The sequence below is a fragment of the Geotrypetes seraphini genome, chromosome 14 (assembly GCF_902459505.1).
Source record: "Geotrypetes seraphini chromosome 14, aGeoSer1.1, whole genome shotgun sequence".
NCBI classification, from domain to species: domain Eukaryota; kingdom Metazoa; phylum Chordata; class Amphibia; order Gymnophiona; family Dermophiidae; genus Geotrypetes; species Geotrypetes seraphini.
In genome coordinates this window covers 58,451,539-58,478,504 of record NC_047097.1, presented here as the reverse complement: position 1 = coordinate 58,478,504, position 26,966 = coordinate 58,451,539, and the positions used below count along the sequence as shown (strand labels likewise).

The 26,966-nt window shown below is 42.3% G+C and overlaps 1 gene segment (V, D, J or C); it reads right to left on the bottom strand.

Annotated features, from left to right (window-relative positions):
- Positions 1–4,350: 4,350 nt before the first annotated feature.
- LOC117348054 lies at positions 4,351–15,521 on the bottom strand. The segment is given in 4 exon segments: positions 4,351–5,292; positions 5,524–5,627; positions 9,636–9,956; positions 15,152–15,521. Coding segments are annotated over 4 exon segments (498 nt in total).
- Between the last annotated feature and the right edge of the window lie 11,445 nt (positions 15,522–26,966).

Here is a 26,966-nt window from a genome sequence, read left to right as displayed (position 1 = left end):
TATCTCTCACTTGGATTACTGCAATTCACTATTAAATGGACTTCCCCAAAAAGAACTTCGTCGTCTGCAACTTGTACAAAATACCGCTATCAAACTCATTTACAAAATAGGTAAGTTCGAACACGTTACCCCGCTTCTCAAAGAGGCTCACTGGCTTCCAGTCACACACCGTATAATTTATAAAATCATACTGCTCTCTTTTAAAATCAAACTTTCACACTTGCCTTTATTTCTCGACAAATTATTAATACCTCAAAGTTCTCCCCGTTCCTTACGATCTACTGACCAAAAACTTCTTTTCATTCCTTCCTTAAAAGAATCCTACTATACAAGGAAAACTAATTTTGCTATAACAGCCCCCACACTATGGAATTCTCTCCCTCAATCTCTCCGGAACGAAATTCACTTACCTAAATTTAAAACTAATCTTAAAACTTTTCTATTTCAGGATGTCTTTGACAAATCCTAATTTTTTTTCTTTATCTATTTATATGCTCATCTTTTTCCCTAACAGCTCTCTTTTATTTCAGCGCATATCATTTACACCATGTACCCTTATCCTTCATGTCCTATCCCTTCCCTCTATCTCATTTCTTCTAATATTATGTAACTTTTCCCTCCTTCCCATCTATCCTCACAGTCATGTTTGTTAGTGTATGTCTAATGTGTTTTCTCTAACTCTTCTAATACACCAATATCTAGTTTTTACTCTCCTATTTTAAAATTTTTTATTGTTAACCGGTCAGATATTTGTTTTATGATCGGGATATTAAAAATCAATAAACTTGAAACTTGAGAAGGTAAATAAATAAGAAAGCTTAAGAACATAAGAACATAACATAAGCAATGCCTCTGCTGGGTCAGACCTGAGGTCCACCTTGCCCAGCAGTCCGCTCACGCGGCGGCCCAACAGGTCCAGGACCTGAGCAGTAATCCTCTATTTATACCCTTCTATTCCCTTTTCCAGCAGGAAAATGTCCAATCCTCTCTTAAATCCCAGTACTGTAGTCTGCCCTCTAACGTCCTCTGGAAGCGCATTCCAAGTGTCCACCACACGTTGGGTAAAGAAGAACTTCCTGGCATTTGTATTGAATCTGTCCCCTTTCAACTTTTCCGAATGCCCTCTTGTTCTTTTATTTTTAGAAAGTTTGATTTTAATTTTCCTTCATCCAGCCGAGTTCCTGCCAAAAAGGCTGTCAACTGGAATGGTTCAAAGAATACATATTTCTTCATATGGTATTGTATTACACATTTACAAGGGTGTCGAAGGAAAAAAGTCCCACCAAGAGATGTAACCCCTGGCTTCATCAAAAGAAACTCTCGCCTTCTCCTCTGGGTTTCCCGTGCCAAGTCTGGAAACATTAATATTTTTTGTCCAAGAAATTCTTTCATTTTATTTCTAAAGAACAATCTAAGCAACCAGTTTTTATCTGGAGCAAGAGCCACAGTAAGAAGCAAAGTGAAGTGCATTTGAATAATGATATCCTTTCTCAGCCAGGGGATCTTGTTTTCCTAATATTTGAATTGATAGTTGTTAGCGGTTGTTAGCATTTGTTAATATGTCCGCCTTATCCTTCTTGGATCTAATGTTGAGGACTTGAGCTGAATTTAAGCTAAATATTTATTTTATTTGAGTTGATTATTATGTATTTTACCTTTGAGTATTATTTTCTTGCTTTTCTTCAACTTTCTGTACAAGTGGATACTTGATTTATAACATGTAAAAATTTGATAAATAAATAATTTAAAAAAAAAAAAAAAAAGAAAGTTTGAAGCTTGTTATATGACGTCCTTTTTCTCCTCTTTTTTGGGGGGAACTTTGTGACAGTGGTATGCAGAACTAACATTGAAGACGGGAACAAGGAATTTTGATGGTCCTGAAGGTTAGGAGTATCAAAGTTTCCCCAGCAAACCCACCTAGCGTGTGCCACCCCAAATCTTTTAAACTAGGGGCTCCTTTTATCAAGGCGCGGTAGGGGGGGGGTTTAACGCGCGTTATACCGCACGTTATACTGCCTGCCATGCTGGTCACTAACGCCTCCATTGACGAGGCGTTAGTGTTTTGGCTTGCCGCGGGGGTTAGCGCGTGATGAAATGTCCGACGCGCTAACCCCCATAGCGCGCCTTGATAAAAGGTAGCACGAATGCTTTTTTTTTCTGTACACACAGCACCTATTCATAGATGCCTTTTTTTAGTTACTCCAGTTAAAACTGATGACTTATCTATGATCTCTGTTATCCATATTATGGTATTTTCCTGAGGATTGTATATTGTATATTCATTTTACTATGTGTGTATTTTATCATGTATCTGTTTTTATTTTGTCTTTAATATTGTGTATGTAGTAACAAAATTAAATGAAAAATTGGAATTATTGACTGGGTCAGTTGAATCTATGAAGTTAGAGTATACAGGCCAAGCCAAGCAAATGCAGGTGGATATACAACAATTGCAACAATTCAAATTGGCTTCAATTAAAGATAGCTCCACCATTCATAAGAAACTAAAACAATTTGAAAATTTTAATAGGCGTTTGAACCTCCGCTTTCTAAATTTTCCTCAAACTTCAGGAATGTTACCTATTGATTTGTTGAAAAGATACTTCATTGAGAATTTGGAAATTTCTTCAAACTGTATTCCTCCAGTTAACAAAATTTATTACCTACCAAATAAAAAGATGCCTGACGGAAATGGAAAGGCAAATGGAAATGAGATTGGGAAAAGAAGAGAAGGAGAGACAAATGTGATAGATTTTGCAAATGTGACGGCTTTACTGGAACAAACGATAACATCTGAAATGGACAGAGCAACATTACTAGTATCATTTGTCTTTGAACAGGATGTGAATATGATTATGAAATTGTTTTTCAAAAATTCCCAAAAATTATTTGGGGGACGGAAAATATGGATATATCCTGACGTAGCTAAGACTACACAAGAACGGAGGAAAGAATTTCTTGCAATGCGACAACAGACTATAAATATTGGAGCAACATTTTTATTGGTGTATCCTTGCAAATGCCTGGTTAGGTACTTAGGTGTTAAATATGTTTTTTTCTCTCCTAACCATTTGAAGGAATTTCTAGATGTTAAGCAGATCATTAAGGATTAAGGGATAATAATAGTAATGGGCGCTAGATACATTATGCCTTTCTTCTTTGTAGTATTCCTCTAAATTTCTCTCTAATTTTAGTTTTGGTCACCCCCTGTTTATTGTGGTCTAAGAAGGGGTTTATCACTATGATGATTGTTGTAAAAGTATTATTGTGTTAAAATTTTCTTCCCTGTATTCAATGTAACAAGAATTAATTCTTGTAAAATAAGACTATATAATTATAAATAATAAAAAAAATATTGTGTATGAAACGGTATATACGTTTCTTTTTTTTTTTTTTGTAAATCTTTATTAGTTTTCAGTTATTAGCAGTGCAATGCAGTGAATTTAACCATACACGAATCAAACAAAACCACTTTAAATATGGAAATATTTCGAAAACAAACATTTTCACCCCACCTCCTCCCCTTAACTAATGAAAATAGAACAGTGGTCTCAAACGCAAATCCTTTGCAGGGCCACATTTTGGATCTGTAGGTACTTGGAGGGCCTCAGAAAAAATAGTTAATGTCTTATTAAAGAAATGACAATTTTGCATGAGGTAAAACTCTTTATAGTTTATAAATCTTTCCTTTTGGCCAAGTCTTAATAATAACATTGTCATTTATAGCTAAAGAGACGTATGATCAAGAAACTGTTTTATTTTACTTTTGTGGTTACGAAAAACATACTGAAGGCCTCAAAATAATACCTGGCGGGCCGCGAGTTTGAGACCATTGCTATAGGCTAAGGCTCTTTACACCTGCATTGTGATGTCATAGAACTTTATGGTTATAGAAACATAGTAACACGATGGCCATCCACAGCATCCACTATCTCCTCCTCTCCCTATTGGCTAAGGCTCTTAACATTTTCATTTCCTTTCCTTATTGGCTAAGGCTCTTTACACCTGCATTGTGATGTCATAGAACCTTATGGTTATAGAAACATAGTAACACGATGGCCATCCACAGCATCCACTATCTCCTTCTCTCCCTATTGGCTAAGGCTCTTAACATTTGCATCTCCTCTTCCTATAGGCCAGTGGTCTCCAACTCAAACCCTTTGCAGGGCCACATTTTGGATCTTAGGTACTTGGAGGGCCACAGAAAAAATAGTTAATCTCTTATTAAAGAAATGACAATTTTGCATGAGGTAAAACTCTTTATAGTTTATAAATCTTTCCTTTTGGCCAAGTCTTAATAATAATATTGCAATTTATAGCTAAAGAGACATATGATCAAGAAATTGTTTTATTTTACTTTTGTGATGATAAACATAACGAGGGCCTCAAAATAGTTCCTGGCGGGCCGCAAGTGGCCCCCAGGCCGTGAGTTTGAGACCACTGAAATAGAACCACATGTATAATTTCAATATATTAGATACAATGAATAATAATGTTTTCTCATCTCCCTCCCTCCCACCCTGGACGTGTAAGGAGGTCATATACATTTCTAAAATGAAATAAAAATAAAAGATTGGCAAGATTTTTATTAGTCCACAGAGGTGTTGTAACCCTTGTTCTGATTGGGCAAGAAGCAGTGCATTATGGGAGATTTGCTTCCTGGGAGGAGGTAAAATAGTCCGGTGGTGCAGGAGGGCTGAGGAAATAATACTGGGTTAAGGAGGGGGGATACAACTTGTTGTTACACCCCCTAAATATTTGGAAACAAGTAGTAGTAATGGAAAGAGATAAAGGTGGGGGAGACCAGATGGATGGACAGGTGGAAAGAGGGAGATCTGAAAAAAAGATTAGAGACTTATCTCATGTGGGCACATAACACTTTGGGCTCCTTTTATCAAGGTGCGCTGGCGAGGTTAGCGCGTCGGACGTTTAATCATGCGCTAACCCCTGTGGCAAGGCAAAAAACTAACGCCTCGTCCATGGAGGCATTAGCGACTAGCGCGGCAGGTGGTTTAGCGTGCGGTATTCCATGCGTTAACCCCCCCCCTACCGCGCCTTGATAAAAGGACCCCTTTATTTTCAGAAATATTACATTATTTGTAAAGTCTGAAAGTAAGAGCTGTGGAAAAGATTTGGACATAACAGACGAAGGTTCAAAGTTGTGAGCACTTAAAAGCTGTAGAGAAAGCTCAGGCTGGAGTACGCAGGACTGAACTCTTCTTGCATGGCATCAGTCCCAGGTGCGAAGGATTCCTGCACTGCTGTCACCAGAAACCTCAATTACTGATTGCCCTGCAAAGAAAATAAAAGGCTTGAAATGGACCTGCTATAGAGGCGAATAAAGGGTTGCAGCTTTTAAAGTGGGAAGAAGTCTCTTTTGCTCCTGACGGAAGAGGGAAGGAATTTGAAAACATTCTCTTCTTTTTTTTTTCTTTGTCTCGAGATAAAGGACAAGATTGGGTCTTCTTAGGCAGGGCAGTAGGGTTTGGAGGGAGTGGAATCAGGTGGCTATGAGGGAATTACCTTGCTTGCTCCCAGGAAACAGCTGTAAACAATGCTTTTTGAGAGCAGGAGCAGGAGAGCGATCTGCGCTGCTTTCATGTTGTTCTGGAACGATCCCTGCTCGCCTGAGAGAGAGCAAGAAAGAGAGTCCCATGTGAGCCAAACATAACCAAGCGAAACCAGCATGTGAGGGCCTGTAAGAGGTTCATACAGGGCAGGATTAATTCATCGAGGGACCCTAGGCCTCCAAGTACACTGGGCCCCCTGCCCCGCCCCACCCCACCATGTGCCCAGGCGGAAACAGGAAGCTGCGTCAGAGGGAAGTTTTGGGCAAGCAGCACCACTTGCAGAATTACAGTTCCTGTTGCCTTTCTTACCTGTGTTGCTTGCTTGTCTTACTTTCGTCAAGGGGGGGGGGACGCGTTGCCGATCGGAGTGGGGCACGCGTTGCCGATCGATGCTGGAGGGGCCCATCGCCATTTGGAAAAAACAATGTTGATGCCCTCCTTCATCGGGCCCCCCTGACCATTTCGGGCCCTAGGCACGTGCCTACTGGGCCTATTGGTTAATCCTGCCCTGGGGTCAAGTACCTCACACTCTCGCCCTTCTAGAGCGGCAGAATTAGTCTGTGTGCTCAGTCTCTCGTCTTGCCTGTTTTCTGCCTCTGTCACATCATTAGATTAGATTATTTCAGCAAATTGTAACTCTATCGTTCCCCCCCTTTTCCCCCCCTCCCTTCTTCACATAAGTTCATGTAATCCTTTTTCTTCTTCTCTACCCACTATTTTAAGTTCTTGTAAACCGTGTCGAGCTCCATACTCATGGAGATGATGCGGTATATAAACTTAAGGTTTAGATTAGATTAGATTAGATCTTCTTTTTACCTTAATCTTAGGTCCTTGTCACATTTTAATCTAATATATTTTAATTCTCATAATTTTACACTGATTTGGCATGAAAGACTAATACCCTGTTGTTAGCACTCGTCACCTAGGGCTGCAGCCTCTGCCTATTATAGAATCACGCTTAGCGTCACCTAAGCGTGCTTAGGAGGGGCTCAGCTTCCTAACATTTATGCATCCCTAATTTATTCCAGGGTTTTCTTCACCTAAAGTTAGGTGCTGATATCAGAGCCTAAAAGTATCTAATTCATAAAGAGGTGCCTGACTCGAAAACACGCCCATGATCTCCCCAACCACGCCTGCCTACAGTGTCGGCGCTGTGGGCTAGGCGCCTACTTTTTATAGAATCGTTTTTCGAGTTAGGCACCTAACTTTCCATTAAGTCCAATTAAAGCTGATTCTGAAGTGATGAGTGCCAATATCAGCACTCATTATTAAGTTAGGCCCCTATATTGGCGCCTACCTTTAGGCGACCTTTAAAGAATCAGGGTCATAATTAGAGAATGACATGGGGACAAATTTTTCCCCTTCACCGCGGGAACTCATTTTCTCGTCTCAACCCCGTGAGTTCTTTTCCTGTCCCTGCCCCATTCCTGCAAGCTCCGTCCTCATCTGCACAAGCCTCAAACACTAAAATCATAAGTAACAACATTCTAGAGCTCAGATTGTGATGTCATAATGCCTCATTCCACCAATGCCTAAGCTCTGTCCTCATCTGCACAAGCCTCAAACACTTTAACATCATAAGCAGCAACATTCTAGAACTCAGATTGTGATGTCATAATGCCTCATTCCACCAATGCCTAAGCTCTGTCCTCATCTGCACAAGCCTCAAACACTTTAACATCATAAGCAGCAACATTCTAGAACTCAGATTGTGATGTCATAATGCCTCATTCCACCAATGCCTAAGCTCCGTCCTCATCTGCACAAGCCTCAAACACTTTAACATCATAAGTAGCAACATTCTAGAGCTCAGATTGTGATATCATAATGCCTCATTCCACCAATGCCTAAGCTCCGTCCTCATCTGCACAAGCCTCAAACACTTTAACATCATAAGTATCAATGTTCTAGAGCTCAGCTTGTGATGTCATAATGCCTCATTCCACCAATGCCTAAGCTCTGTCCTCATCTACACAAGTCTCAAACACTTTAAAATCATAAGTGTTCAAGGCTTGTACAGTTAAGGCAGAGCCTACAGGAATGGGGCAGGGATAGGGACAGCAACAAAACATGTGGGGACAGGATGGGAAAATTGTGTTCCTGCGGGGACAGGGAAAAATTTGTCCCCGTGTCATTCTCTAGCCATAATGAGTCCTTTGACCAAGGCCCCTAGGAGTCAAATATGGATGTACCGGCATCCACTGTATTGAGAACCTCTTCTGTACAATAAGGGCAAAGCTGTACAATAAAGGAAAGTTTGAAAAGCTCTCTAGATCCATGCATATACAGTGGTGCCTCGCATAACGAACGCCTCGCACAGCGAACGCTGCGCACAACGAACTTCATGTCTTGCTTCCTACAACGAACTTCGTTTCACACAACGAAGTCGCCCGAGCTGCATCCTTCCGCGCAGGCACTGCGCTTAACTGCCCTCTCTCCGCCTGGCTCCCTGTGCAGTGGCGGACCGTCGGCTCGCAGGGGCCCGGCGCCTACTGCTGATGCGTTGGGGGGGGGGGCGGAGCTACTCTCGCCGCTTCCCCGATGCTAGAAAAAAAAAAAAATGAACAGTTAAGTCCCAGTTTTTGCCGCTGAGACTCTGCCCTCTCTCACTGTAAAATTAGACTCTACTTAGTCTGTCTTTAAATTTAAAAAATGTGTGTTGTTTTAAAAAACAATTATGTTTTTAGATGTATCTAAATAAAAATAATAACAAAAAATTTATCTTTTTTTATGTCATCTTAGCATATTTTATGCTACAGAACGAATTATTTTTTTTAACATGTATTGTTATGGGAAAACGCGTTTCACATAACGAACTTTTCGCATAACAAACTTGCTCCTGGAACCAATTAAGTTCGTTGTGTGAGGCACCACTGTACATAATTTCTCCTTATGTGCCAATAATCTTTTAAAATCACACCATTCCTTCACCTTTAGGGGCAGTGTGGGTCTTGGAGCGTCAGGGTTTCTCTGTGTACTTATCTCTGGGGTTTCAGATGTCTCTTCTCTTGTGCTGTGTCAGTCTTGGAATGTCAGGCTGTCACTTCTAAGGTGCTGTGGTAGTCTTGGAGTGTCAAGGTGTCTGTAGAAGCAGCGCTTGTCTCTAGTTTGAGATGTCTCTACTCTTAGGTGCAGTGTCAGTCTTGAAGTGTCAGGGTGTCACTGTGTATATAAGCTGCATTTGTCTAGGATTTGAGATGTCTCTTCTCTTAGGTGCAGTGCCATTCTCAAAGAGTCTCTGTGTATACGAGAGCCAAATTTGCCTCTCAGATTTGAGATGTCTCTTCTCGTAGGTACTGTGTTAAGCACTGTGTCCTGATGGCTTTGCCCTGAGGTTCCTCCCTAAAGGTGACCTTGTAAGGTCAGTGGAAGGGTATTGGTTACCCTAGTCCAGTGGTCTCCAACTCAAACCCTTTGCAGGGCCACATTTTGGATTTGGTGGTACTTGGAGGGCCTCAGAAAAAAAATAGTTAATGTCTTATTAAAGAAATGACAATTTTGCATGAGGTAAAACTCTTTATAGTGTATAAATATTTCCTTTTGGCTAAGTCTTAATAATAATATTGTCATTTATAGCTAAAGAGACATATAATCAAGAAATGGTTTTATTTTACTTTTGTGATTATGATAAACATACCAAGGGCCTCAAAATAGTTACCTGGTGGACCGCATGTGGCACCCGGGCCGTGGGTTTGAGACCACTGACCTAGCAGTAGCTGAACTACAATCTTGTACTCCATTTCAATTTCAGATCTCTAGTCTCTCCCCCCTCTCCAAGACCTGATGCTTTTAAATATTGTGTGTTGTTGTGTGCAGGCGTACCGCACTTTTGCACAAATAATAAAGGTGGTTTCCAAAAGTAATTTCTCTAGGTAAATGGGCTTTTGAGAACTGCCCACATTTCCTGTCGGCGAAAATACACATCACTGACTCTTTGAAATTGTGGGGCTACCATTTTCAATTATTTTGTTTTGATTGCAATTGTTGTTTGCTGTCCCATAGAAACCCCTGCTCTAGACAACCACCTAGCCTGGGCTAATGGATGGGCTGGCCCTGCGTCCTTACCTTGTATTCTCAGGGGCTCCACTATGGGCGGTGAGGACATGTGTTTCACCTCACATGAGTATGTGCTACCCTGGTACCATTCTGCCTTGGAGATCCGGAGTCTGCTGCTCATACTGTATAGGTCATTGTGCACCTTCCTTGGTAGGTCAGTGGCCACAGCCTCGGGGCTGACCAGCTGGCTGCCTTGCCTCCAGCTCACTTCCACATACCCTGGGTAGAAGTTTTGGATCAGACAGATCAAAGTGGCTTTATGGTGCTCTGTGATCTCGCTGCAGGAGGGTTGGAAGACATTGACAGAGGGAGAAGCAACCTCATCCCTATCTGAACCCAAGAGAAAGTGAAACAGAAAGAAGCATTTAAGGGTGCATCAGGTAACATCATGTTTCTTCAGATACAGATATACAGTGTTCCCCCGCGAATTTGCGATTCGTGAATCGCGGACTCACTAATTTACGGTATTCTCCGACCGCCTCTTCCTGTACTAAATTCAGGTTACACCAATCAGCAACAAGGAAGAGGCGGTCGGAGCATACCGAGAGTGGTTTTGCACCCGCTGGCGCCCCAGCTGCCCTCTCCTGCCTATAAAAACCATATTCGTGGTTTTTCAAAATTTGCGGGGGTACCTGGAATGGGAGTTCTGGGATGAAGAGCCGTGCACACTGTCCTCTGCTCTGCTCCTACTGTTTTTCAAAGGTTTAAAAAAAATCTATCGGCCTAAAATCCAAGTTTCCAAGTTTATTATTTTCTTGATATACCATCTATCAAAAAATATCTAGGCGGTTTACTGTCAATAAAATAAATTTAAAAGCAAATGCTAAAAAGTGGGGGGGGGGGGAGAGGGGAAAGCCCATCACAAAAGTTTAGTGAGGGGAGGGGGGTTACATAACTTAAGACTTAAGGGGGAGGGAGGTACAAGAGGTGGCCAAAAATACATTGCGATAAAAAAGGAGAGGGGAGGATAGAACATGAAGGGTTAGTTCGCCTCTAGAGAGGCATTTGGCGTTGAGAACCGGAAGTGAAAATTATTTCAGGGAAGGCAGGCGGGATTACGTTCAGAGGGCAGGCTGCCAATCTCCCATATTAAAATTGGTTGCGGCGATGTTGTCGGTAGCGGTGAATGCACAGCCAGGAATCTTGCGTTTCTGTTCTGCTAGGATGAATTTTAAGAAAATGTTAAATGTTTGTTAATGCTTTCTTGTGTTGAGATTATCTAATCTAATCCTTAGGTTTGTATACCGCATCATCTCCACGTTCGTAGAGCTCGACGCGGTTTACAGTAGGAGAAATGGGAAGGAACTACAACAGAGGGTTAGAGGTAGAAGTGTGAAGAAAATTTAGAGGACTTGGGATGCCAAGATATAAGAGTTTCCTTGATTCCTAAGTTGGAGGGAGACTTACATTTTTTGAGAAAAGCCAGGTTTTCAGATGTTTGCGGAAAACTTGGAGAGAGCTCAAGTTCCGAAGAGGGGAGGTAAGGTTGTTCCAGAGCTCAGTGATTTTGAAGTGGAGGGATGTCCCTAGCTTTCCTGTGTGGGAAATGCCTTTTAGCGAGGGGAAGGATAGATTATATATTTAGAATGATCTTAAATTGTCTTCTGACCTGCTGATTGTTTTTTAAAGTATGGTAATTTGTAATATGCATGTTATTATGTAAACCGTATAGGTAATATACGGTATATAAATTTTTAAATAAATAAATTACCCCCTCCTTTACTAACGCGTAGCGTGGGTTTTAGCGCCAGCAGCGGTGGTAACTGCTCCGACGCTCATAGGAGCAGTTACTGTCAGAGCAGTTACTGTCGCTGCCAGCGCTAAAACCTGCGCTATGCATTAACAAAGGAGGGGGTAGGTCCCCTTTTACAAAACCGCGCTAGCGTTTTTTTAATGCCGGGAGCCGCGCTGAATGCTGCGCGCAGCTCCTGATGCTCATAGAGTTCCTAGGAGTGTCGGGAGCAGTGCACAGCATTCAGTGTGGCTTCCGGCGTTAAAAACCGCTAGTGCGGTTTCATAAAGGGGGGGGGTAAGTGCTTTGAAAATGAGCCCCATAATGTAATTAAAACATAAAACGCAGGTCCTAAGCCTGAATTTCACTGAAAATCCAGAATCAGGACTTGCTAAAGTCTGGAGAAACTAAGGCAACGTGGACAGTCCCCCTGCTCCCCCTTCAAACGCTTTTAGAGAACGTAAACATCATCTTTTTAAAAGTGGAAACATTTTCCCCATCTGAATGCCCTATTTTTTGATGAGAGGTCAGGAGGCCGTCTGGCTGGATTGAGCAAAACAAGACGGGCAGGTTCGGGAAAGAAAACGGAAACCTATAAATACAGCCCATAAGAAACAGAAATAAAACATCCAGGGTGGGGAGAAAAGATCTTTTTACAACTTCATTTCTTACATTTCCTGTAGTTAATATCAGGGGCTGCTGGAAAGTTCTCAGCCCAATCAAGAAGAGAATAATGTGGAGCCATGAAACTTACGGGATATTCCACACTTTTCTTGACACTTAAAATTTTATGCAAACGCTTATAATTTTATTTCAAAGCGAATTCCATTTATGATAAAATCAGGGGTAACAAAAACACATAGTTATACTTACAAGGACAAATTCTGAGGACAAACATACAGACACAGGAGGAAAAAGGGTAGAACTACAATATTTTAGAAAAAGGCGACATTGAAGGGTAAGAAAGAAAGAGTAGATCATTTGAAATAAAATAATGGAAAGGTAATCTGGGCTAATGTTATCTGTGAAAGAAGGTTTTAATTTTTGAAGGCATCTTTGTAAAGAAAGGTTTTCAATGAATTTTTAAACCTGTCTAGAATAGGTTCATCTCTAATGGGAGTGAGTTCCACAACTGTGGTGGGATGGCCAAAAATATCTTGGACATCTTGTGCCAATAATCTTTAGGGAGGGTACAGAAAGTAGATTTTGATTGGTCGAACGCAGGGATCTGGAAAGAGTGTGTGGTATCAATAGTCTAGGAAGATAGGAAGATTTGACTGATGGATCTTGAATGATAATAGTGCAATTTTATAGGAGATACGATGGGGTATTGGCAGCCAGTGCGCATTTTTTAGGAGCGGCGTTACGTGATCATATATTTTTTTTAAATTATGATTTTTATTGCAGCATTTTGGATTAATTGTAGTCTCCTTAATTGTTTTTGAGTGACGCCCTTTAATAATGAATTACAGTAATCAAGTTTTGAAATAATGAGGGAATGAATTAACAGTCAGCGGGTCCAATGACCTGATTATGTGTAATTTGTAGAAGCAGTTTTTAAAAACTATATGGCTTATATAATTTGGGCTTGTTAGGCCCTCTTCTTTCAAAGTGCAATAGCAGTTTTTAGCGCGGGGAGACGCTCGTAGGAACTCAATGAGGGTCAGGAGCAGCGTGGCTCCCAGCGCTAAATGTTGATGCTCTCCTTCATCGGGCCCCCCTGACCATTTCGGGCCCTAGGCCTATTGGTCAATCCTGCTCTGCCCAGAGTGCTAAATGTGGTGCTCCGATGCTCATAGAATTTCTGAGTGTTGGAGCAGCATTGGAGCATTTAGAGCTTCAAGCTGCAGTAGAAAACTCTACCGTGGCTTAGTAAAATCCCTAATGCAGATCCTCCAGGTCCTTTTTCTCAGTATGGATCCAGAGTCCAAAATGGTATCACTTTATAAGGGGGAGGGAAGTGTTCGCAATGCCGATCAAAGAAAAATGGAGCAGAAGACAATCTAAGGCTTGGCTTCATGGTGTATGTGTATTTCCCTAATCTGACCACTCAGCATATCTGACGGACCCCCATGGCTCCCCACCCCACACACTTTCCTGGCATCTGATTCAGTGAAAGGGCAGTACACTTCTCCCTCCGTATTCACTGTGATAGGGGGATTAACAGAACTGCAAATACAGAAAAACTATGAATAACTTTTTTCATATGTTATTCGCTGTTTTCTATTAAAAACCATTGTGAATATAGTGAAACCGGGAATAATATGATGGGAGACCTGGCCTGTTCCTGAAGGAGAGGCAAAACACGGTGAAGAAAGTGCTGGGAATTTTTTTAAGTACCTTCTTACTTCTCATTTATAATCTTAATGTATATTTTCTTCAAACCGCTTAGAACCTAACGGATGTAGCGGTATATAAGAAATAAATTACATTACATTACATTACAATTTTCTCTGTAAACGCTTGGAATCAGCGATTTCTCTATGCAAGCTGATGTAATTTTTTTTTTTTGGGGGGGGGAGGAGCCAGCAAGCTAAAAACCGTGAATAATCGAAACTGCGAATAATGAAACCGCGAATATGGAGGGAGAAGTGTACCTTCCTCTGTTTGGCTTTACTGTTGAGACTCTTCCAAGTTTCATTAAAAATTTGATAAAACGCTTATATGATTTCTAAGCAATTTACATTAAAATAAATGATACATATAAACAATACTTATGTTAATACTGACTTACAAGAGACACCAGGAAAAAATAGGGAGAACTACAATTTTTAAAAGCAAAGAGACATTCAAAGGAAACACATTAAGGGAGCGAAGGATTTTTAGCCCTTATAAGGCTCTTCTTTCACTGCGGCACTTGAAATACACACTTTTTATGCAATCTCAATGGGTTCCATGTTATACAACTTTTCAATCATCCGACAATGGGCCGGTTCTGTTTATGTCAGATAATTGAGACTCTGCTAAATATAACAAAGTTTAGAAGTTAAAAGTATGATTTTTATTGGGGCAATATCTGCGCTTAGATTTACAATATTTCCCACATATTATGACAATAATGAACCTCTCTCCCTAAGCCAGGGTATGCGGAATATGATCTCAGTACCTCAAATTTACTGCTACGGCTTTTCAGAGAGCTTATGGGATAATTGATATTTGGGTAATCATGATTGTTAAATTTAATTGTCAAAATCTTGGGTGGAAGGGGCCTGAGAGATAACACTGAAAATGCAAAACCACAGTTTTGTCTGGGGCACCTCACACTCTTGTATCAGCCCCACTGACTGCACTGGAAGCAGAGAGAGAGAGAGCAGAGGGTTTAACTGGGAGATGTGGTTGGAGTATTTTCATTGTCTGAATACTTGAGTAATGACTGTGGTAGTGCAACAATTTTTGCTTATGTTTGGAAGGGAAACTTGGCTTTTCAGATTGTGTATTTATGCATTTCTCTTGTGTGTGTATGTGAGTCTGTATATTTTTCTGTGAATCCTTATAACTTGAGTTTGGTGGTCAGGCCAAATTTTCAGGACATGTTGTGTGTATATAAAGGTTCTCATTAATGGTTATTTTTGCATCCTTGCATAGACCAAGACTGGAGACCCCTGACTGTGCATAACACAGGAAATGGAATCCATTAATTCTTGTATATATCATCATAGCACTTTCATAAATCCCTCCTTCTCCCTCACCAGGATGGCTCTCTATCATTATTTACTATCTGATGGGTTGATTGGATTTGGATCCGGGTTCCCTGCTGAACTGGTTGCTGCACACAAAACACACAGGGTCTCACCTGTGACGATCAATCGGGTCCCGTTGGAGAAGTAAGCAGGGGCACAGTGTGAGCAACACATGGCATCACATCACAGAAACCTCAGACCACTCCGCCACCTACCAGCTTCCTCCGGTGGGCACTTCCTCTCAGATTCTGGATGCCACCCGGGTTTGAGGTACAAGTGGAGAGGTCCTTAAGCTTCAGAAATGCCTCCACCCTGTCTGAACTGGGCACAACCTTCAGACGACCTGCCCTTTCCTGCGCTCTGCATTCCTGTATTCTTGGCATTGGCTGTAGCACTGTGGCTGCTGTATTGAACACAGTGACATGAGCTGTGTCAAAAACATATTTTCTCACTCTGTAGCTCAAGCACTTTGGCCTCTCTCCCTCCCAGGTGCTCAGATACCTCCTCCCGGGTTGGCTCTTCCCCTCTTCCCCCCTCCCCTCTCCACCCAGTGCCTTTCTGATACTGCTGATAAATTCTCCCCCCAAAATCAATCTTCTGTAAACCAAGGAGCAGTTCAAGGGCCAGGAACCTTTCTGTTCTGTCTCTGCCTCCCCCTTTCCTTTGTTAAGGCTTCCAACTCAACCAGTTTCCTACAATAAAAAAAACATATGAAGAAGATGGGGGAGGAAATCCCCCCTTTCATGTCTCATACATGAGAAACACGTCACCTCTGTGTATCAGCGAATGAAGTCCAACCATATGGGGTTATCACATTTCATTTTATAGTCATTTTTTAATAGGCCATGACTGAGCCAGAGAGTTGTTTCCACCCCCCCAAAAATATCCCTTGTTTTGTCCTCTGATTTAGCATCCATTTGTCACTTTTAAAATATAGTTCTCCTAGGAATGTGTTGATGTCTGCAGTGATCCTTTCATCAGTGGATCTGTTATAACAGTTTTTCTGTAAGACTCTTACAGTATCTCAGGAGCCTCTTCTGCTTTTTTTCCTGTTCATCTCCCAGTGGTTCATATTTGCATACAAGTAAAGGGGGTTTATAATCTCCTTTCCTCCTATCACTGGAGACCCACTGTTTCTGTAAAGGCGCTTCCTCTGACTCTATCATTGTGGCTCCCTGTATAACCACAGCAAGTTACAGCTTTACAAAAACCCTGCAGGAGGGTAGGCAAAGCAGAGCAGACTGGCAGAGACCAAATGCTCAAACCCAAGCTTCCAGTTGCACATATGTTGTCTGTCTTGGCCACATTGGCTGGATGCATCTGATTCTGCAAATCTGATTAGCCAGTTTCTTCCCTACTTGGACGTATATTCCAGCGGATCTGGGAGCCTTTTTGGAACACCCTGACCCCAAGGGCTTGTAGTCGCTTATTGAACTGTTGATCTATTGCTCTATTGTCTGGGGCTGCTGTTTGCACCTTTTGCTTTCTTTGGGATTTTTTTGTATTTCCAACCTGTTTGGTATCTTGGGGTGGACTTGAAGGAGGACTGGGGGTGGAGGGGATTGAGGGGTGTGCACTGGGGTGGGAATTGATTAGTGTTGTTTACTCATGTGCTTGTCTTCCCTGTTGGAATGTATTCTCTTTTCTTGTTCCTAGTCTGCTCCTTTTGGGGCGCATGGTCATAGGACTCTTTCAGGGAATTTGGCGTTGGGGTAGGGGTTGCAGGGGTGATCTGATGAGGGGGGGATTTTTCTTCTGATGATAATAATGTGAGCTTGTTCTGTATTTTGTTGTACCTTTGTTTTTCTACTTGTTGAACTCAATAAAATACATTTAACCATAAATAAGTGACGGAGAAAGAAGAGGTAGTGTTTATATATTTCTTATAATTTTTTTATTTTTTTTTTAACAACCTTAACTGGTTCCAGAATAAGTTGCAGTAAAAATAAACCCCAATTGATAATTACTAATTAAAAAATTTGTTAAAACATGCTGGCATTGTAATCTGGAAGCAGGGACTCTAGATCATTTACTTTATTTTTGTCCCTGTATTATGGCCTTTTGGAAATCAATTTGGTCCCAAATTAATTGTTTATTAGAAAACCATGTAGCTCTATCATATGATACAATTTTATTTGGAACGTCTGAGGAGATTATAACCGGAGACCATGATGAAAAGCTGGTACAACTAGAGGTAAGCAAAGAGGATGTCCTCAGACAGATAGACAGACTGAAGAGCGACAAATCACCGGGCCCAGACAGTATCCATCCAAGGATGCTAAAAGAACTGAGAAACGAAATAGCAGAAATACTTTGCCAAATATGTAACCTCTCCGTAAAAACTGGGGAGATCCCAGCGGACTGGAAAATAGCAAATGTCACGCCCATCTTTAAGAAGGGATCAAGGGGTGACCCTGGAAACTACAGGCCTGTGAGCTTGACCTCGGTTCCGGGAAAGATGATGGAAGCATTGGTTAAGGACACAATCTGCGAACACATAGAAAACAATGGACAACTGAAGGCGAGCCAGCATGGTTTCTGCAAGGGAAGATCATGCCTCACGAACTTGCTGTACTTCTTTGAGGGAATAAACAGCCAGATGGATAAGGGGGAATCCATAGACATCATTTACCTTGACTTCCAAAAAGCCTTCGACAAGGTACCTCACGAACGGCTACTTAAAAAGCTGTGGAACCACGGGGTGCAAGGGGAAATCTACAGATGGATCAAACACTGGTTGGCAGGCAGAAAACAGAGGGTTGGAGTAAAGGGCCAATATTCAGACTGGCAATGGGTCACGAGTGGAGTTCCACAGGGGTCGGTGCTGGGACCTCTCCTGTTCAACATATTTATTAACGACCTGGAGACGGGGACGAAATGTGAGGTTATCAAATTTGCTGATGACACCAAACTCTGCAGCAGGGTTAGAAGCACGGAAGACTGTGAAGACCTGCAAAGGGACCTAATGAGACTGGAAGAATGGGCAAAAAAGTGGCAAATGAGTTTTAACGTAGAGAAATGCAAGGTCATGCATGTAGGGAAAAAGAACCCGATGTTCAGCTACAAAATGGGGGGAATATTGCTAGGGGTGAGCAACCTTGAAAGAGACCTGGGGGTGATGGTAGACACAACATTGAAACCTTCGGCGCAGTGTGCGACAGCCTCAAAGAAAGCAAACAGAATGCTGGGCATCATCAAAAAGGGTATCATAACCAGGACGAAGGAAGTCATCATGCCGCTGTATCGCGCAATGGTGCACCCGCACCTGGAGTACTGTGTCCAGTACTGGTCGCCGTACCTCAAGAAGGACATGGCGGTACTCGAGGGGGTCCAGAGAAGAGCGACTAAACTGATAAGGGGTATGGAAAATTTTGCATATGCTGACAGGTTAAAAATGCTGGGGCTGTTCTCCCTGGAGAAGAGGAGACTTAGAGGGGACATGATAGAAACCTTCAAAATCCTAAAGGGCATTGAGAAGGTGAATAAGGACAGATTCTTCAAACTGTGGGGGCCCAAAACCACTAGGGGTCATTCGGAGAAATTAAAAGGGGACAGGTTTAGAACAAATGCTAGGAAGTTCTTTTTTACCCAGAGGGTGGTGGACACATGGAATGCGCTTCCGGAAGATGTGATAGGCCAGAGCACTTTACAGGGGTTCAAGGAAGGTTTGGATAGGTTCCTGGAGGATAAGGGGATTGAGGGGTACAGATAGAACTAGAGGTAGGTCATAGAAGGGGTCAGAAACCACTTCACAGGTCATAGACCTGATGGGCCGCCGCGGGAGCGGACCGCTGGGCGAGATAGACCTCTGGTCTGACCCAGTGGAGGCAACTTCTTATGTTCTTATGTCCATGAGAATCAAAAGTCAAATTTCATCTAATAATAATAAACTTTTATTAATAATGACAGGAGTTGCCATTCAGCATATCATCAGAAATTGGAAAGACTATACCAGCCTTAATTACACCTTCTGGTGGAATTCGTTATGCCATATATACAAAATGGAAAGAACAATTGCCATACAAAAAGGGAATTATAATAATTTCAAAAAATTGGGGGGGCCATTGATAACATATTGTAATGATTAGACACCTTCTTACACTAAAGTATAATTTTTTTGGTTTAATTATTATTTTGAACACATTACATGTATGATATGTTTGATTTACAATAATTATGGAAAGGGAGGGTGTGGGAGGGGCTTAAAATATGTATTGTAATAATAATAGGAAAGAATTTCAAGTGATGTATATGATTTAATTGATGTAATATTGTACACTTGATGTAAGATGAAAAAATGAATAAAGAAATGGAAAAAAAAAAACCCCAACCATTCTGGGGTTCTTTTATCAAGGTGCGCTAATCAATTTAGCGTCTGCTAAATGCTAAGGCATCCATTATATCCTCTGGGCATCGTAGCATTTAGCGCGCGCTAACTCGGTTAGCGCACCTTAATAAAATAACCCCTCTTTAAAATTGCTCAATATTTAAATCCACATATAAGTATGGTTCATAGACAACGGCGCGAAAGACAAAGGCGCGCCCAGACAATTGAGCGCAGCGCGGAGGCGCGTGCTGCTCAAAACAACTGTTTTTAGGGGCTCCGATGGGGGGTTTTGTTGGGGAACCCCCCCCACTTTACTTAATAGACATCGCGCCGGCTTTATGGGGGGTTTGGGGGGTTGTAACCCTCCACATTTTACTGTAAACTTAACTTTTCCCCTAAAAATAGGGAAAAAGTGAAGTTTTCAGTAAAATGTGGGGGGTTACAACCCCCCACAACGCGGCGCGATGTCTATTAAGTAAAGTGGGGGGGGTTCCCCCCCACACACCCCCGTCGGAGCCCTAAAAACATTCATTTTGAGCGGCGCACGCCTCCACGCTGCGCTCAATTGTCTGGGCGTGCCTTTGTCCCGGCGCGCTTTTGACCTGACACCTATAAGTATTAAAGTGCTTTTCTTCTTCCTGTGGATCTCAAGATTCTACCATCCGACATTAACATCAGATAAGTATAGTTTAGTGCAGGGGTGTCCAACCTGCGGCCCCGTGAGGTATTTTGTGCGGCCCCGGTCAAGGGCGATGCAGTATTTTCCTCTGCTGCCCCCTGGTGTTTACCGTCTTGCCGGCTCCCTCCTCTGTCTTGCTGCAGCGTTTGCGCATTTGTGCGGCCCCAGAAACATTTTTTTTGGCCAAAAGGTTGGACACCCCTGGTTTAGTGTTTCCATCAATTCACTCTGACATTTACCTAGAACAAATGGTTTTTTTTGGTGTAAATTTTCTCTCTCTCTCTTCCAGCATCAGTGACAGCACCCTGACGACAACGTCTCCCCACCCGCAGGTACGTAAAACCCAATAAAGTAACTGTTGCTTTTAGAGACCCGATTTAGGACTGTTATCACCCCATTTTTTTTTTAACATGCCCAGTTTAAAACCAGTAATTTGGGGGTACTCATTTAGGGCTCCTTTTACTAAGGTGCGCTAAGGATTTAACACGCGGAATAGCGCGTGATATGTTGCCGTGCACGCTAGACCTTAAAGTCAGCATTGAGCACACCTTAGTAAAAGGAGCCCTTAAAGAAGAAAAATCAAATATCCCAAACCATATGTGCACATAACATAAAGAAACTTAACTCCAGGTCTTCTCTCGTGTTGGCCGGCTTTCTTGCTTCTGGGTATAGGTTCTTCTGGAACTTCAGTCTTCCCAGGCTGGTTCCAGGATCTTGGCTGAGGAAGAAAACTCTGTGCACTCTATTGACGGAGACCTGGCTCTGTAACTCAGGCTCTCACTCTGCTCAGCCTCTTCAATTCACTAAACTGTCCTAGCCCTCAACATCAGTTGTTCAAAGTATTTCTTTAAGAACATAAGAACATAAGAAGTTGCCTCCGCTGAGGCAGACCATAGGTCCATCCTGCTCAGCGGTCCGCTCCCGCGGCGGCCCATCAGGCCCATTGCCTGAGCAATGGTCTATACCTATCTATACCCCCCAATCCCTTTTTCTTCTAGGAATCTATCCAAACCTTCTTTGAAACCATTTAATGTTTTCTTGTCTACCAGAGCCTCTGGAAGCACGTTCCATGTATCCACCACCCTCTGAGTGAAAAAGAACTTCCTAGCGTTTGTTCTAAACCTGTCCCCTTTCAATTTCTCCCAATGCCCCCTTGTGTTTGTGGTGGTCCTTAATTTGAAAAATCTGTCCCTGTCTACTTTTTCTATGCCCTTCAGGATCTTGAAGGTTTCTATCACGTCTCCTCTAAGTCTTCGCTTTTCCAGGGAGAAAAGTCCCAACTGCTTCAATCTGTCAGTATATGGGAGATTTTCCATTCCCTTTATCAGTTTGGTTGCTCTTCTTTGTACTCCCTCAAGTACCGCCATGTCTTTCTTGAGGTACGGCGAACAGTACTGGACACAGTACTCCAGATGCGGCCGTACCATTGCACGATACAGCGGCATGATGACTTCCTTTGTCCTGGTCGTAATACCCTTCTTAATGATACCCAGCATTCTGTTTGCTTTCCTGGAGGCTGTGGCGCATTGCGCCGATGCCTTCAGTGTTGCGTCTACCATCACTCCCAGGTCTCTCTCCAGGTTACTAACCCCTAGTGGTGTTCCCCCCATTTTGTATGTGAACATCGGGTTCTTTTTCCCCACGTGCATGACCTTGCATTTCCCCACGTTGAAGCTCATCTGCCACTTTTCGGCCCACCTTTCCAGCTGCGTTAGATCCTTTTGGAGATCCTCGTTAGATCCTCGTTAGATCCTTTTGGAGATTTACTGCTAGGCCTTCCTGGCTCAGCCCTACCTTCCCTGACTGTGCTCACTTCCGCCTTTATCAATGCTGCTGTTTAGCTAAAAAAAAAAAAAATATCTTTAGAGGAGACAACATAAATTAAAATTAATTTCTTAAACTTCTGTTTTTTTACTCAAAGCCCACTAATCTAATCTGGCCTCTGCCAGAGTTACATACCCTTAAAATACTCAGGCTATCTTCCAACTAAGCCTGCACAAATACTCTTAACCCAGTTTCTATAAGAAGCTACTATTCCTTCTTCTTTTCCAATAAACTATTCCACAGGTGCCAGTCCCCATAGCCTGATCCTTAGCTACCTCCTAACTGACACAGACAGGCAACAGCAGCCACCAGAATGTTTACCCGGCTACTAGGGCAACCAGCAGACACATGTATGCCTATGCAAATATGTCTCTTACAGTTCTGCAGCAAATAAATCTAATGAGATCAGAGCTCTCTTAGCCTCAGTAAAATGTTTTTAACCCCACAGAGGGCTACATTTGACTACATTAGTTTTTGAAATTTACACCTGCTATCTTCATATATGGATTCTGGTAGAGAAGTACTCATTATCTTTCTGGATCCCAGTTTAACATTCAGTGTGGTAGATCACTCCATCTTTCTTGATCTTCTTTTCCATTCAGGCTTAATGAGCTCATTATAATGCATTTGCATAGTATTCTTGGTGGCTGCTACAGGGCATGGAAAAGACCTTGCAGAGCCCATTAAAAAAATGTCATGCGGTTGCCTCCCTGATGCCACCCCCCCATGCCCCTCCCCCGATCAAAATAGAGGGAGGAGGGATGCCCAGAAATGCTTGTACACTTCACCGACTGTAACTAGTATATGATCACATTATAGGCAAGGTACGTTTTGAGCATTGGGGCCTTGGTTTCCAATCTTACTTGCCACAATGAATGTTTCAGGTTGAAATAGGAAGACAACTCTCTGATGACGTATAGCCCCTGTTCTTTTTAATATACAGAAGTTATAGTTTATTACTTATATTCCACCTTTATACAAAGCAGATTGCAAAAGTACATTCTTAATTAAAACAATAATTTAACATTCATAATACCACATACAACACAGTAAAACATCATCACTACCTAACAAAAGTTTTCTTTATAATTTCCTGAGAAGATCATTAAATCTAATCTTTCCTGGCCGATATTCAGTTTGAGCCCACATAAGACAGTTATACAGGCCCCAGCTGAATATTGGCTGGGGACCGCATAAAAATCCCGCCCAAGCCCTCTCATCCCCTTAAGATCTCCCACCCCCCCTGAAAGAAGCCCTGCAACATCAATCCCCACCCCCCATCCCCTGGTCAGCCATCATCACAGTACCTCCCTAGGCCTATATGGTATCCCTAGTGGTCCAGTAGAGATGTTGTGGGCAGGAATGAAGTCCACTCACTCGTGCCTCTAGCTGCGGCTTCCATCTAATGGCCACCGCAGCCTCTCGCGGCAGCCTTGTGGAACTGCAGTAGTATTGTATGAGGTTGCTGTGAGAGGTTACAGTGGCCAGGGCTTTGTTCCTGCCCCCATTGTCCCCCATTGGACCACAAAGAATATCAGGTAGGCCTGAGGAGAGCCAGCACAGGACATGCGTAAATGCCGTCCAACGTCGCTCGTTGCTCGTGCAGGTCGAGGGAGGCGGGGTGTGGTGGAATGGGGCGTGGCCACCGGAATGGGTAGGGCTGGGGTGGGGCCATGGGTCCCGATTTTCCGTTTGGAAAATCTGGTGACCCTAGCCATTTAGCTATGTGGGTCTTGGCACAGAAAATTGCTGGCACCCGCATAACTACCAGGTCCTCTCCAACACCGCCCCTGATCTGCCCATTTTTGGGGGGGGGGTCGATATTCAGTGGCACTGCACGGCTATGTGATGCTGAATATCGGTGGTTAGGCAGCTCTAGGCGATTTAAGTGGACAGGAGTCTCTCATCCAGATGTACCCTGTTCACATCCAGATGTTCCCTGTTCCAAGCCTATGTATCTGAGATATCTTATTCCAAAGATAATGTATCCAAGACTTCTGGTTCCAAGCCTAAGCATCTTAGATATCTTATCCCAAAGCTTATGTATCCTAGATTTCTGATTCCAAAAGCTTGTATCTTATATCCTGCTCCAAACATATGTATCTTGTTGTAAACATATGTCTCCTATTGTAAACACTGCTTGCTCTCTCAGCACGACTCTCATTGTAAACCGCTTTGAACTTAGGGTATAGCGGTATATAAGAAATAAAATTATTATTATTATTATTATATCAGTTTAAGTGTCAGCTGGAGAGACCCTAGAGGGGCGGCAGCTGATGTATCTACAACAGAAAAAAAACACGAAGCTCCTTGCAGTGTTCAAAAATGACCACCCTAAAGATTTTAGCTTGCCCCATTCCTCTCCATTCCACCCCATCTTAATCCCACCTTAGCCTCCCCAAATAGCTGAGTCACTCACCACCTATGATTTCACACTATATCTGTGTGGATGTGAATGTAAGTTTCCAACTGACGGGGTGTGTGTAAAAAAGAGAGGAAGTATATGAGGTTAACGTACAGAAGTGCAGAAGAGCTGAAGCATATATGTGTGTGTGTGTTTGAGAGAAAAAAGAAGTGTGTGAGGTTAGCGTACAGAGGTGGAGCGGAGCCCTTCCATAGTGTCTTTCGCCGCACAGAGGTAAAGCCCTTCATCCTCCTCTGTTACGCCGGTCAGTTCCAGCTCCACAACTGAGTCTTTCTGGCCACTGATCCTCCGGGACCGGACCCTCGGTGTCAGCTCTTCGGGTACCTCTTCCGCATTTTTATCACTATAAGTATAGAAGGTCCCGATGGGTCTCAGCTCAGTCTCATTCTGACCCGGTCCCGGCAGTTGTCGATACCAGAAGAAATTGTAGTTCTGTTGGTTCACGGAGCAGTTCATACTCAGAGTTCCCCCTTTTCTAATGCTGATAAAGGGGGTCGGGAACTGGGACACAATGACGGTCACCTGGGGATGTCCGGCTGAAAGAGGAGAAAAAAAAAAAGGGGGGGATGGAGAAACCCCGTCAGTACCTGAGATTAGTGAGAAAAGAGGGAAGCAGGAAACCCAAGGACAAACCCCCCCAGCACCTGAAACAAGTACTGTCTGGGGTAAAGATTAGGGAAAGACAAGTGTGAGAGAAGGGAGAAGAGCAGGATTTACCTCCAGGGGCAGAGAAGCGGGGAGGGAAAGAAGAGAGGAGAGGAGAAGTCACATAGCGGAGCTGTTCATGTTGGCGCCCCAGGGCTCCCTACCAAGTTTCTTCAACACTTAATATACCGTCTATCATCTGGTATCTAGACGGTTTACAATGCTAAAAAAAAAAAAAAAAATTAAAACAAGATAAAAAATATATACAAGTTCAGTGAGTAAGACTTAACATAACCAAGCGGATCAAGGGGGAGGTGAGAGCAAAATACATTGAGATAAAATAAAAATTAAAGGGTGGTAAATGGGGAAGGAAAAACCATAGGGGGGGGATAGCGCTTCTTAAAAGCGGTTGGTATTCATTATTGTGAATGGAATAAAAAGGTTGGAGGAGAAGCAGGAGTGGGGGGGGGCTTCATTTCTCGGACCCTTTCATCTCCCAATTCTTGAGACACTCACCTGGGAGCAGGAACAGGAGGAGGGCAAGGCCGAGGAGTCCAGACATCGCTTCGGGGATTTGCTCGTATAGAGTGGTGGTGTGACTGGGGAAGTGCTCTTGCATATGCTTGGTTGTGTGTCTGGGGGGGGGGGGGGAGGGTTTGCGTGCTTGTCTTTCTTTTCTATGACAGGATGCTGTTTCATCCTGCTGCTTTTCAGTTCTCTCTCTTTCATGCTTCCAGTCACCATTAGGTTCCCTCAATCCTCACTGGCTGGTTCTCCCATCTCCTACATTAGCCTATTTCGAATCAACTCACAACTCAGCGTTTTTCCTCTTATTGCCATTCCTCTGAAACATTTGCCATCTCACATCCTTTTGGAAATTTTGATTCCTTACATATAAAGTTCTTTTAATATCCTACTTCTTTCAGTCTGGTTTTGCAGTTCTGGAGCAGTAGGGTGTGGTTGGCCTGCAGATTAATGCATCCTTGGGGTGTGGTTGATGTTTTAAACTTTCCCTTGATTTGAGTGTATGATTGTATTCCTTCCTATGCTAAATCGAGTTCTTTTCTGTTAATTGTATTTTTTAATTGTAAACTACTGTGATCTGTACCTAGAAATGGCAGTAAATTATATTGGGAGTGTGTGGTGCAGGGGTCAGAGTTACAGCTTCAGCACCCTGAGGTTGTGGGTTCAAATCCCTCGTTGCTCCTTGTGAACCTGGGCAAGTCACTTAATCCCCTCTTTGCCCCAGGTACACTAGATAGAGTTTGAGCCCACCGGGACAGATAGGGAAATATGATAAAGTACCTGAATGTAAAACCATTTAGGAAAGAAGAATGGTATATAAGAAATAAATGAAATTGGGTTTTTAAAAAAAAATTCTTTATTCATTTTAAATCATAGAACAAGTACACAAAAATACAACCATTATAACTGCAATAAAACACTTGAAAATCTTTCCATGTCATCTAGAACAAAAACATATATCCCCTCCCTCCCACCCTTCTTAAAGTAATTTAAACAAAAGCTCAACAAATAGTATACTATTAATAAATTCAAATATAATGTATACTACTAATACCCCCCCCCATTGTGTAAATATAATCTCCCACAGAAAGTTAACTGTCTTCTAGAAAATCATGTTGCGTTATCTTATGACACCGTTCTGTTCGGTATATCTATGAGGAAAAAAAGTCAAATTTCATCGTACAATAATAAACTTTTGTTAATCATGACAGGGGTTGCCATTCAACATATTACCAATAATTGGAAAAATTATTCTAATCTCAATTATACATTTTGGTGGAACTCTTTATGCCATATATATAAGATGGAGAGAGCAATTGCTATGCAGAAAAGGACTTATAATAATTTTAAAAAGATCTGGGGACCACTGGAAAAATTTTGTAATGAGTAAATTAAATTGTTTTTAAAAAAAAAATATTTTTATTTATTCATTTTTCAATTCTTACAACAAGTGAATTAAACATATTATAATCAATTATCATATGGCACTTGTATTTACAAACA